Source organism: Haliotis cracherodii, unplaced genomic scaffold, assembly GCF_022045235.1.
Source record: "Haliotis cracherodii isolate W230 unplaced genomic scaffold, xgHalCrac1.p SCAF_13, whole genome shotgun sequence".
In the NCBI taxonomy this organism is placed as follows: domain Eukaryota; kingdom Metazoa; phylum Mollusca; class Gastropoda; order Lepetellida; family Haliotidae; genus Haliotis; species Haliotis cracherodii.
The window spans coordinates 4,716,346-4,730,372 of NW_027266268.1; the positions used below are offsets into that span (position 1 = coordinate 4,716,346).

The following is a 14,027-nucleotide window of genomic DNA, read 5'->3' on the forward strand; positions in this document are numbered from 1 at the left end:
TTCTGCCCAGGGCCCCATTCCACAAAGCGATCTTAGCGCTAAGTCGGTCGTAACTCCCATTCTTTAACACTGACTTACGACAGTCGTAGCGCTAAGATCGCTTTGTGGAACGGGTCCCAGAACTCCCCATAGGGAAACAAACATAGGAGCCTTGGGACGAGTTCTCCCCAAAACTCCCTACAGGGAAACAAAGAGGAGCCTTGAGACATATTCTGCCCAGAACTCCCCATAGCGAAACAAATAGGATCCTTGGGACGAGTTCTCCCCAAAACTCCCCACAGGGAAACAAACATAGGAGCCTTGAGACATATTCTGCCCAGAACTCCCCACAGGGAAACAAACACAGGATCCTTGGGACGAGTTCTCCCCAAAACTCCCCACAGGGAAACTAACACAGGATACTTGGGGCTTGTTCTGCCCAGAACTCCCCACAGGGAAACAAACATAGGAGCCTTGGGACCAAAAAATATCCAGTGCTGCATTTGGTATAGAAAACTTGGGACACATGTAGCAACTTCAACCTTGATGGAGAGATGAAAGGGATCCAATATGCAGCACTTGACAGAGTTAACATTTCTGTGACTGTGAATCCGTGTGATGAGAGTGTGGTCGCCGCATTCTGATTGGTTGAAAAACAATGTTAACTTGGATCTGAATCCAAGAAATCTTTTCACTTCCTGTGACCACTTTTCTAGGAAGCATCCTTGATTATCCAGTGTAATACCTATTTGATTATGAAATTTACCTTGGATCCACTCCACAACTTCCTCCCATCTCTGACGAAAGCACCAAATTTCTCATCCTTGTGAGAGTAGTTTGACTGGATGGCTATTTTTAGCATCATGCTAATGAAATCAGAGTTTTGTGGTGGCATGTGGTCCTGTGCACAACGCGCAGGCCACAAACCAGGTGAAGTTAATGTTGGTTGCCGAGAGTAGTTGGATGGTTGTCTGCAGTCAGGAGCTTGACTCCTGAGAGATTAAAGGACTTTGGTCCTGCCCTACACAGAAACACATATAGCAAGTGGCTTTGTTTGAAATATGCCTCTGTTCACCCAGCAGTGAATGGGTACCTGGTAGTTAGTGAGTGAGTTATGTTTTACGTCCCTTTTAGCAATATTCCAGCAATATCAGGGCGGTGGACACCAGAAATGGGCTTCACACATTGCACTTTAGTGGGGAGTTGAACCCAGGACTTTGATGTGAGTGAATGAATGTTGTTAAATGCTGCAGTCAACAATATTTCAGCAGTCATGTGAATAAGAATTGAGAGCCAAGGAAACCAGTGGTTTATAACATGAGCACCTATAATCACAATCAGCCTGGCTTAAGCCTGTAACCATCAGATCCTCATACTAGTCCACTGTAATGTTTGTTGTTTTATCAAACACTATACAATATTCCAGCTCTATGACAGCTCTAAATGTGGACCAGACAATCCACTGATTGATATCAGTAGCGACAATTATTATTATTATATTATATCATACATTTATATACCGCACTTATCCAGGTACTTGTATCTGCTCAAATGGTTATTTGTTCCCCAACTAGTGGATCCGTTATCATTCTCCAACACTGGGGACTATACAACCCAAGCTGCCTATGGATGCTAGTTGGGTTTTACATCCATCTCACACATCAGGTACCCATTCCCTGCTGGGTTAACACAGGACATTTTAACTAAGTCCCTTGCTGACGGTGACACCACACATTTTGAAACTTATATTACGGGTGTAGGAACGTAATCCATGTTTCCACCATCTCGTCATCTACCATCAGATGAGTGGGTTCTTTTGAGCGCACAGGGTGAATGAATTGTACAGTAGGGGTAGTGACAACACTATAAAGACCTGTAAACATTGTTGGTTGTTTGTTTATTTGTTTACTTGTTTAACACTGCACTCAGCAATATTCCAGCTATATGCCCGCGGTCTGTAACAACCAGGTCACTAGCAGGATGTGATTTCAGCACCTGGTGCATGTTAGCCTGGTGCTTTTGACCACTTGTCCACACTGACCATCCATGTTGTCAGGGTGCGATGAGGCACTCAGACAAGTCCAAAAGCCTGACCACCTGCTCCACCTCTTGCAACCATCAGAAGTTGCTGGGGACCAATTCTCAACTATAATCCCACAGGGGGTTAATTGTAATAACTATAATCAGGTAGAGGGGCACTGTCTGAAATAACCGCTTGCCCGCTTGCCCGCTTGCCCGCCTGCCCACGGCTGGCAACAATTCTGTCAGGCTGCATGAAATTTTCCTCAGCCTGCCCAACTGGCAGATAATTTTATGACTACTTCCGCATTCAGTTTTATTATAACTCCACATAGAATCTCAATTAATTTTTTGCATTTTTTCAACTGAATCAAGATGAGATTTGTCTCATGTTTTTGGAATTTTCAATATTAATTATGTCTGAATATGGGCAGGTAACTTTGAAGATTGGCGGGCAATATTTATAGGTCACCTGCCCGACTGTCTTGTTCAGAGATCACAGTGGGGCACTGTTTCAGGGAAAAAGCAATAAAAATGTTACGTCATTGGTTGTGCAATCTGAAATGTCTCGACTATGAAAGTGTGCCATCTGAAACTAGAAAATTGGTTGAAGCAATGCGTGACTCTATGACAGGACGTTAGTAAGTTGGGGACAGTCGTTATAGATGAAGCTAAAGAGTAAGAAGAACTTTTGAGAAGAAGCAGCTTAGAGCTTCAGTTTAACACTGAAGTGCCCTCTACCTTCAGAACAGGGAAATCATCAAACTGGAAGGTAAAAAATTAGAACAATACACAGTCTATTCTTAAACAATATCCTATACAAACTATGCCGAATAAATACATGCTAACTACACACACAGCACATTAGGCGACTAATTTCTTTTTTGTTGGTTTACAGAACTGCCGACATGAAAAACAGTAAAATAAAAATAAAATTGTGAAATTACTTTTCTGATAAAAGAATATTTTTTCATGAAATATCCCTCAGATTAGTTTGTGTTGAAAAGAGGATTCACTGCGAAATACCAAATACATAACAAAGAGTCCACCATAAAGTTTGACAGAGCTACTGCCCTTTCAAGACATTCTGGTAGCACAGTCGATTAGACAGGAAAAAGGAGGCATTGTACAAAAAAAATAATTCTGTGAACTAACTAAAACAACATTAATCGCCTAAATGCCAAACCTATATTATACGTGAACTGACATTGTCTATTATTTTTTATATTGAAGATTTTATCACACGACTTATATTTCAGGCTACAAATTAAAATTAAAAAGAAATCAAACAGTTTTGCTAAAACTATTAGATATTACATTCTAAATTACATAACATGAATAAAATAAAACATTGATTATAATTTCAAAGTGAAGCTGTACTAATATCATGTATAAGGCTTTTAAGGAAATTATTGAGAAGGACAAGATCAATCTATTTCCTTGTAACAGGGTGCCAAAATTCAAATAATATAAAAGTGGTTAATTTAAAACAAATTAAAAAAATTCTTTAGATAACATTAATATCAAATGACTTTGAAAAAGCCTCTCTTCAATTAAACATACCACTTTCAGTTTTGTTTTAATTTGTATATTTTCTAGTAAACTCATCCTTACACTAAATGAGTCTGTAAACCATTGTTTAAATATTTCTACAGTGAGTGAGTGAGTTTGGTTTGATGCTGCTTAGAGCAGTATTCCAGTTATATCACGGTGTGTCAACTTAATGTGGGAGGTAAGCCCGAAGTGATGAAGACCTTTACCATTTTGGTAAACCCACAGGACACAGGTATGGTGCTGACAAACCAAGAAACATTATTGGATGAACCATATTTCTACAGATCTACACGAAACAGATTGAATTTACTAGCACCAAGACAGGAATCGCTAAACAAGAACAGTGCTAAAAGTCTTACACTGAGTTAAAGATGAGGCATACTGTATGTTAATAAAAGCCCAGTTAATCCCTCAAACTAGTTTTGGAACAGTCAGTACGCTAACATTATTAAAAGAAAGGATTGTCATGTTCAGAAATCACATCACTAACTATCCACATATAAATCTAACACCATGCATTAGCTTCAAAATATCAAAATGACTTGATGAATATTAATTGAACAAAGAAAACAAATGCAAAGATGAAATGATTAAATCACCAACCAAGAGTAAATAAATTACATTTTTCAAACTTGTAAGAAAGTCAACATAATAATAAAAATAGAATCAATGAGTAATATAAAGTTACAAATAATATGTGATATTTACCAACAAATATACACATAACATGTTTTTAAATAAAACTGATTAATGGTTGATATTCCTACTAAACATTTTCAAGTGTAAATAAACATCAGTCAATATAATTAAAACAAAAACTAGCTCTAGGAAAAAAGGTAATAATTTTCCCTTTTTTAAAAGTAAAAGTATATATATTTGGAACAAAAATTCCTGATATCAAATATTTGTCTAAAGCTTTACTTAAAGTTTCTAGTAACAGAGAACATTTTGTCTCTCTCTCTCTCTCACTCACCACTCTGGCTTCCTCTCTCTCTCTCTCTCTCTCTCTCTCACTCACCACTCTGGCTTCCTCTCTCTCTCTCACTCACCACTCTGGCTTCCTCTCTCTCTCTCACTCACCACTCTGGCTTCCTCTCTCTCTCTCACTCACCACTCTGGCTTCCTCTCTCTCTCTCTCACTCACCACTCTGGCTTCTTCTCTCTCTCACTCACCACTCTGGCTTCCTCTCTCTCTCTCTCACTCACCACTCTGGCTTCTTCTCTCTCTCACTCACCACTCTGGCTTCTTCTCTCTCTCACTCACCACTCTGGCTTCCTCTCTCTCACTCTTTCTCACTCACCACTCTGGCTTCCTCTCTCTCTCTCTCACTCACCACTCTGGCTTCCTCTCTCTCACTCTTTCTCACTCACCACTCTGGCTTCCTCTCTCTCTCTCTCACTCACCACTCTGGCTTCTTCTCTCTCTCACTCACCACTCTGGCTTCTTCTCTCTCTCTCTCACTCACCACTCTGGCTTCTTCTCTCTCTCACTCACCACTGGCTTCCTCTCTCTCACTCTCTCTCACTCACCACTCTGGCTTCCTCTCTCTCACTCTCTCTCACTCACCACTCTGGCTTCCTCTCTCTCACTCTCTCTCACTCACCACTCTGGCTTCTTCTCTCTCACTCTCTCTCACTCATCACTCTGGCTTCCTCTCTCTCTCTCTCTCTCTCTCTCTCTCTCTCTCTCTCTCTCTCTCTCTCTCTCTCTCTCTCTCTCTCTCACCACTCTGGCTTCCTCTCTCTCTCTCTCACTCACCACTCTGGCTTCTTCTCTCTCTCTCTCTCTCTCTGACTCACCACTCTGGCTTCTTCTCTCTCTCTCTCCATCTGCTCGGGGATCAATTGTTCAGTGACATCTTTAGAAGGAATCGGCTGTGGTTGACTGGATAGTTTACTGATTGACATACTGAAACATATGGACATAAAGAATCAACATCACCAGAACGAAATACGTAGAATTAATTAAAGTAGGACAGGGATTTATCTAGACCTTCTCCGAGGCCGATATTCAGCCACAAGTCTACAGCAAATGTCAATTAAAATTCCCAGTTTGAAACTAAACCTTTCCTGATTCATATTACAATGTATTCTACCATGAATTTGGATTCTTGATACTTGATACTTGATTCTGATTGGTCAATCAGAGGCTATTAAATCACAATAAACCCCCTCTGATTGAAACAGCTGGTTTGACAGCCGCATCACCGCGGAAGCTAATATTTATAGAATAGTACTATTTTCAGTCATTGTCGGTAGGCATATTTAAATAATTATATCTACAATTACAGGTTACAAAATGCACAGATGCGGTTACTACAATATTCAAAGGATGTGTGGCAATACATTTCGTTCAGAAAAACACGACAGAAATCAACAAAGGGAATGTATTTACGTTTTGGAGACAACAGAGAGCTTGGAATTTTGGCGCTTTTCTATATACGACTGTGACGTCATATCTTTTGCGTCACAATGAGCCATATGACCTCATAATGGTGACGTGCGATGTAGAGCGAAAGCTTTGCAATGCTCTCTTTGTTTTCTTTAGAGATGCCCACCTCATGTTAGCTTACCAAGTTGCCCTGCTTACATGCTTTCAATGCCTGTCATATGTTCGAGTGAAGTATTACGGTGTAAACAAACTGCTAAAGTATATACCGCCCTCAATTTAACATTTGAAACCTCACGCTACGCGTTCGGTCCCAAATCAAATTTAGCAGGGTTAAATCTACAGGTAACCTAGCTCTACATTGAAAACACAGTGTCTCCTAATTAACATATATAACTAATAATAGGGAATCACAGTATTCCCCTTATTTATATACTGACACAACAGTATGCAATATTCCTCTCTTGCTACGATCACATAACAGTGTAGAACATAGTCAAACAATAATCACCGGAACACACCCTCTGACCACCTCGCTCCCAGCATGCTCCTGTACTACTGATCACTTTTTCCAATGATCGCCCTTAAACAGGTGACGAGTTGATCTAAATGTTGAGTGAGTGAGTAAGTTGCGTTTAACACCGCTTTTAACAGTATTTCAGTTATATCACAGCGTCTCAGCTTAATGTGGGAGGAAAGCCAGACGTGATGCAGGTCTCAGACGTTTACCATCTCGGTGAAACCCACGAGCACGGGTATGGTGCTGACAAACCTAGAAACATAATCAGGGTGAACCGGGATTCGAACCCACAATCATAGGTTTCTGGCGTGACAAAGGTAGCACATAAGAAGTCCTCTGTGTCACAAGACCCAAAGATGTTAGACATAGGGGCGATAGTGAAAGTGGGACAATAAGCCTGAAAAGATAACCATTTCTGATCTGCTCTAGAAAGGTTGTGTGTTTGATGAATAGCAAGAGCCACCACTGTAGATTAACTCCTAGCCATCAATGTGTTCTGCACATGGACCACACGAGTAGGTCCCACAATTTCTGAGCAGACCGAGTTTTTAAGTCTGGCTCTCCGGCAAGTTGGAGCAGATGTTGGAACCATGTCCAACTGGCCAATAAGGTGTGACCAAGAGAATCTGGGCCCCGTTCCACAAAGCCATCTTAGCGCTAAGTCGGTCGTAACTCCCATACTTTAACACTGGCTTACGACAGTCGTAGCACTAAGATCGCTTTGTGGAACGGGTCCCTGGTCATGTCCCCTGTAGATGCCAGCTTCCGGAGAACACAGGGAAGGAGCATCGGAGGTGGAAACGTATACACGTGTAAGCCATCCTACTTGATGAAGAGTGAGTCATGATATGAACGTCTGAAGCTGGTGGATGTAATGTGTGGTGAACAAGTCAACATTTGCATGGCCGAAGGTCTGGAAAACATCTAGGTGTCAATGCCACCTCGAAGGGGGCAGACTTTCTATAGTAAGATAGGGCGGTGGCGAGAATGTTGGAAATGCCTGGAATGTGATGAGCTCTCACCTCCAAGGGGATGTCGTCTATGAGGTCCAGGAGACTCTGTGAGTGAGTGAGGATTCCAGCTGGTTAATGTACTGAGTGACTGAGACACTGTCCGTCACTATCATGATACAACATCATCCCCCACGTCTGAATGGCCAATATGACTGCTAGAAGTTCCAGACAGTTGATGTTCTAGTGGAGAAATGGGGCTTCCACAATCTTGAGGCCTGTTGTTCGATGCATCCAAGAACAGGTGGTGAGGGGGAATGAAGTTTGACGTTCGACTCAAGTCTCTACCAATGGAGGTAAGGCTGAAGCGAGGCTGGGAGAGATACAACCTGGTCTGGCATGTCCCGATTGAACCACAGATGAAGAAAAATCTGCAGAGGATGCAACTGCAGGCGTCTGAGGTGGGTCGAATCCTGCACTGATGTGAGCAAGCTGAGCAGGCGTTGCTGTGAATCGGGAATCCTGAAGACAGGCCTGCCTGGACCAGAGGTTGCAACAAGTTCCAATATGTCCGCCAAATGAGGAGGAGGCCTCGACGTGTGTCCAATAGTCCCCCGATGTAGTGAAGGGTCTGGCGAGTCTGGCGGGTCTTCTGTGTCCAATAGTTCCCCGATGTAGTGAAGGGTCTGGTGAGTCTGGCGGGTCTTCTGTGTCCAATAGTCCCTCGATATAGTGAAGGGTCTGGTGGGTCTTCTGTGTCCAATAGTCCCTCGATGTAGTGAAGGGTCTGGCGGGTCTTCTGTGTCCAATAGTCCCTCGATGTAGTGAAGGGTCTGGCAGGTAAACAACTACAACTTCTCGAAGTTGATTTGCCAACCGTGCTGCTAATAAGAAACCAGAGGGTAAATCCGATCTGGTCTAAAGCAACCGATGAGGGACTGTTTATCAGACATTTGTTGATGTACCAAATGAATTGGATCTCCCGCTGGTGTAGGAACATCTCTAGAGGTTTTGTGATATGAGTCAAACGCCAAGAGGCTGAAGAGATGCCAAATGGAAGGACTTTCCTCTGGTAATGAAAATAAACAAGAGATATTGATGGTGTGCCGGAACAATGGGGACATGTAAGTAGGCATCCTGGAGGTCGAGTGAGGCCAGGAAGTTGCCAGGTTGGATGGTAGATCGGAGCATTGGTAGCATGACCATCTGAAACCAGGTGGGTGTGGCATACCAAAAGTCATTCTTCTTGTTCCCCCGTCCGCTTATGCCACCTAAGTTTAGAAGCAGACAAACAGGCTAATAAATATCACTTGCTTCAAAGTTATACCATGTAACTTATAATGAAGAAGGTGTGTTGAGACCCTGTACATTATGGCCAAAATATGACAAAAGTGGGAAGATGAATGTTTTCAGGACACTGTCAAAATCTTTTTATTTGCAAGACATAAAAATCCACGAAAACAGCAAGCAACTAACATTGTCTGAGATCATGTCTTTTGTTTGTCTAGAAAAGTATGTGGTGATGTCAGTGTGTCTGTGGTGCAGTGGAGAAAAAACAACAAAACCGCACCTTGATATTAACTATACTGAACACAAAAACCCAACTGCTACAGAAAGCATGCATTCCATGCAAAAGTTGACTTTTATGCAAGCCCCATGCATTTCACTTCCCAAGAATGGGTATAAAAACATGTGCACTAACAGGATTCCATATGCATTGTTTAGCATCGTGCTGACAACAACCACTCAGAAAAACATCAAAATTACGCAATTATTCAACATTACGAAATGCCACGCCTGTCAGAAAATAAGCGTCTGTGAGCCATTGGTATGCTTGAAGAAGGATCGTGTCAACGTGATGCTGCAAGACAATTTAACGTCCACAGAAACACCATTTGGTGTTTATGGCAATGTTGGCAACAGACGAATGCAGTCAGAGACCATCCTCGGAGTGGCAGGCCACGCGTATCCAATAATTGACAAGACAACTGGATTCGAACAACACACCTACGAAATCGATTCCAGCCAGCAACAGTGACTGCAAGAAGCATCCCTGGCCTTCGACGAATAACTTCACAAACCATACGTCGTCGCCTCAGATGTGCAGGGATTGTAGCCAGAAGACCCGCCAGACGTCCCATTTTGACAGGAAACCACTGTCAAGCACGTCTACAATCTACGCTGGACAGTGAGGACAAGTTCTATTCACTGACGAGTCTCGTTTACACCTCAGCAACAGCGATGGACGGATTCGAGTGTACCGACGTCGAGATGAATGTAACGTCAATCATTGTGTCATGGAAGAAGATCGGTTTGGGGGCAGCAGCATTATGGTAAGGGAAGGGATTACAGCAAGACAGAGGACCCGTTTGATAGTGGTAGAGGGAAATCTCTATGGACAGCACTACCGCGACGAGATCATCTACCGTTTTTGCGTCGTCATGGCCCAGGCATTACCTTTCAACATGACAATGCCCGGCCTCCAAGTCCTCGATTTGTTCAGGATTCTCTTCAACAAAACAATGTGAATGTCATCCCCTGGCCAGCTCACTCCCCTGATCTCTCACCAATCGAGTACAAGTGGGATGAGATGGATTGTCGCCTTCAACGTCAACCATGTATACCACAGACACACCAGGAACTTGCTCCAGCAGATATGGACAGATATCCCGCAGGACTTTGTGAGATGCCTTGTCCACTCCAGACGAGGATGTGTTTCTTGCATCGCAACCAGAGGAGAGCACACACACTATTGATTTTTAAATTGACATTTTGGCACGTTCATGTTTTTTATGAAATCACGCAATTTCTGAAGTCAGTATGGCAAATGAAACCATTTTAACACTTACAGGAGTCTATTATCTGTTGCAATCCGAAATTGTTTCAGATTTGGTAAAAAACATAACTTTGCATTAAATCTTATTCAATGTCAAAGGAACTTTTGTTGTTCAGTATATTTGCAAGATTTCATTTTGTTTCAGATAAGAAAAAACATGATTTTTGTGTTTACACTTCCCCTTTAAAGGCTGCATGTCACAGCGAACCTCAATGTTCAGTAGATGATTAGTCCACCCATGCCCCCATCACCTCCTGATTAAGTGGCTAACAAGCAAAAGTTTATTTGCAATAACATCGGGAGATTGCATCATTCTACATTTAGTACTTACTTATCAAGTGGGTCAAGCATCTTCTGCTTGCGTCCAGCTTTTTTCGGGTTTGGGACCCACACATAATACTGCCGGGTGAGGAAGGTCTCGTCCCACTGGTTGTTGAGGTCGTCGACATCAAACACCTCTTGCACCTCCACAACCCGCATCCTCGACTTCTTCTGTGACTCCAGAGACTCACGGCTGCTGCTGGTGATGGCTGGGGTTGGGTCACATGTCTTCAAGCTGAAATAATATACCGGTGAATTGTAGTGTGACAGGAACTAATACTTGACGCGATATGCACCTCCAAAGGGACAAATATTGGCAGTAAAAGTTCCGATGGAACTAAAATACACATGGAACCAAATCTTGTTTACAAATTTTTCCTCCATGTCAGAATGATGAGGTCTGATTGGTTGACTTGATCTTGAGAAATGTTGTTCACGAGTCATTGAAAGTCACATGACTAGGCACAAGTTAACCTCGGATCATTCAAACAGCTGTTTTCTGTCAATTTTATATTTTGACATATGTTGGCAAGATGTGAATTTTTTAGCAGTATCACTCGAGGTACCGTAGTCGACGTAATAAGCACCCCGCTCAAATAAGCACCCACGGCTATATTTACTTATATATTGGCCACTGAACAATCCCAATTAGCACCCTTCTGATTGATCACTGTACACAAGACTTATTTATTCGTGTATATGCAATAATATATCTGTCGTGTATAATACGCATAGACTTTTCTTTTATATCATTTCAGGCTGTCAGCATAAACCACGAAATTTATGATTTTTCAACTCTTTCACCAACATTATATTCTAATAAGAGCCCCCTATTTCTAATTTTGAGAACGCCTGGGCGCTTATTATGTCGAATAAGGTATATGTGGTTATGGTATGAAACCTAGTGTGGGATGCATGAAACCACCTATATACTCCTTGTCATACTGCTACAACATATAATGGGTACTAGTAACCTTTCCTGATACAGAATTCCTGCAGAGAACAAATGTATCTTAAGTTTACCTTGCTTGTGTGGCGGATGTTGGCAGAGCTGGTAGGGAAGATGTCACCCTCTCATGTGCTGGCCGGCCACTACATTTTGCTGGGAAACGATCACGGGGATCATCCCCAAAGTCCTCCAGAATGTTGTAGATTGCCTGTGTAGGCAACTCTGAAAAGATTGAAAAGGGAAATTATCGGTAAGTTGGTTTGTTAAAGTAGACCCATATAGTAGCACGGATAAAAAATGTGCAATATGTAGATCCGACTCCAAACCCAATACGAAAATGACCTCATCACTGAAATGACATTATACAACAATTGACTCATAAATGTTACATGGATGAAATAATCACCTATGGATCTGATTCCTACAATGGATCGGCACTCTACATATGTAAAATTCCATTTTATCCTACCGAGATCATTTCCAGGTGTTGATGGTTGTTTTTCCTTTTTGATTGGAAATCCCTTCTCTTGTCTCTGATTGGATGCCCAGCAAGCAGGGTGCGGACACAGTGGGCCACATGAAGTCTCATCAACCACAAGGTCAGCATGACCTGGCATCCTCGACAATGTTCCCATATTGCTGTCTAGGCTCTCCTCATCACCTTATCACCTCACGACCAGCCTAACAGTAAAAGTGAAATTGTTTAACACCATTGTTACATCATAAAATGTATATATATATCAGTGTGTTTGTTTGTTGTTTGAAAAAGGTGCGCTCAGAAATATTTCAGCTATAGGCTGGCAGTGTAAATAATTGAGTCTGGGCCAGACTATTCAGTGATTGATATCATGAGCATTGATCTACACAATTGGGATATGACAACATCATCAGCCAAGTCAGTGAGCCTGACCAGCCGATCCCGGTAATCACCTCCTATGACAAGCATGGGTTGCTGAAGACCAATGCTAACCCGGATGTTCACAGGGTATATCATCAGTGTGAACAACCTGTAATTGGTGTTCTAATCAATTTCATTCCTCCATTTGGCTTCAATTGATTATTTGATTTTCACCCAAATTTATGTGATGAATTTCATGTTTGCCTTTTAAGCAAACCAAACAATGCATCTGCGTACATAACTGTCACATGAAGCATGAATATTTGGTAGGACTATTGTGTATTTCATAAATTTTATAGGTTTAGAGATTTGTTGTTGAAATTGACATGTTGAGGTTTAAACTGATTCTACCACGGATTTTACTAACAATGTCAATCCAGTTAATGTCCGTGATTCTACTTCACGTGATTTCGTAAACATCAATGTTGACAATATTTTCTAAGTGAGTGAGTTAATTTTGTTCAACAATACATATTGCTAGATCGAAGTGCAAATATCGTTACCACACCTGAACAAAGATATCATCGTTTTTGAAAATAGACAAATGTCACAAAGAAATATCCGCATAAAGCTGCAAAGCGTGAGAAATTCTCTTCCTTTATTTCTGAACGATGACAACGGTGGTCGCCATTTTGAAACATCACCATGGTATCAGAGCAGACTCGCACTAAAGGTAATCAAGTTATTATCACAATAATGCTATAAAATGTGCAGGTTGGCCCATAACATGATCACATGAAGGCATACTTAGTGTGAATCTGAATACATCACCAATTCTATTTTCGTACCCGAAGGTTTATTCAGTGCGGACATCCCGGAAGTACAGCTTTGCCTGAGACGTCGACAGGTTTCATGTTGTGAGTCACATAGCCAATATACCAGGATGGATTTAAGTTCAATGAGCCAAAAATTTAAAAAGTTTGCAGGATCTGCATCTACAACAATTAACAGAGCTGTACAGGTAATTATACTGAGATACATGTGATGGTTACGTGTTTCTGTTTTGACGTTTATTCAGTGTGGATCCACAAAGTTGGCCCGCCCACTCCGTGAGTGATTAGGCCTATATGGCATTACGATACACCATTTAAATGACACATTTCTTGGCCTTTTTCTTCACCATACATTTCTCGCTCGGTATAAAGGAAATACGTCTGCACTATAACACAAGGGGTCGTGGGGTGAACGTGACACAATTGGGAGAAAAACAGGAGGTGTGGAATCTTTGCGTTTAGAAAGTCAATAAGGATAAGCCTTGCTCAGAATCAGCGATTGACAGGAGAGGATATGGATCAGAACTTTCGTTCGGCACATCTGCTGAATGGCACTCTGCTCAGCGATTGATTGAATTGCCACAGCTGGAGAATCGATAAAGAACACACAAAGTGTGAATGAGGGATAATTCACCCAAACTGTTATGTTCCATCTTCTACCCATGAAACTCCAATAAATAATATATAGCATTGTTTCCCACACAGTAGGGTGTGTGTGAAAGTGACAGCTATTTGTGATCATGCATCAGCTCTGCTGTGCTTTCCTTGCACTTTACCATATAATAGATATGTTCCTAATTTAGACAAAAATGTTTGTCCATGCTTCATGTGCTTTGGAT

General features: G+C 41.7%; 2 protein-coding genes across 6 annotated transcripts in view; one reads left to right on the forward strand and one right to left on the reverse strand.

Moving 5' to 3' along the window:
- Window positions 1-13,020, reverse strand: part of LOC139458764 (uncharacterized) — a 46,091-nt gene extending 33,071 nt beyond the window's left edge. The window contains exons 1-6 of the mRNA XM_071240177.1: window positions 12,924-13,020; window positions 11,987-12,198; window positions 11,592-11,739; window positions 10,579-10,803; window positions 5,353-5,461; window positions 2,740-2,763 (exon numbers count right to left, since the gene is read on the reverse strand). Of these exons, the coding sequence (XP_071096278.1) occupies window positions 2,740-2,763; window positions 5,353-5,461; window positions 10,579-10,803; window positions 11,592-11,739; window positions 11,987-12,152 (672 nt within the window). The 5' untranslated portion in view covers window positions 12,153-12,198; window positions 12,924-13,020. The remainder of the gene's footprint in view (window positions 1-2,739; window positions 2,764-5,352; window positions 5,462-10,578; window positions 10,804-11,591; window positions 11,740-11,986; window positions 12,199-12,923) is intronic.
- Window positions 13,021-13,235: 215 nt separating this feature from the next.
- Window positions 13,236-14,027, forward strand: part of LOC139459524 (endophilin-B1-like) — a 66,196-nt gene continuing 65,404 nt past the window's right edge. For all 5 annotated transcript variants that reach the window (XM_071241047.1, XM_071241049.1, XM_071241048.1 and 2 more), the window contains exon 1: window positions 13,236-13,376. In XM_071241047.1, the coding sequence (XP_071097148.1) occupies window positions 13,299-13,376 (78 nt within the window). In that variant the 5' untranslated portion in view covers window positions 13,236-13,298. The remainder of the gene's footprint in view (window positions 13,377-14,027) is intronic.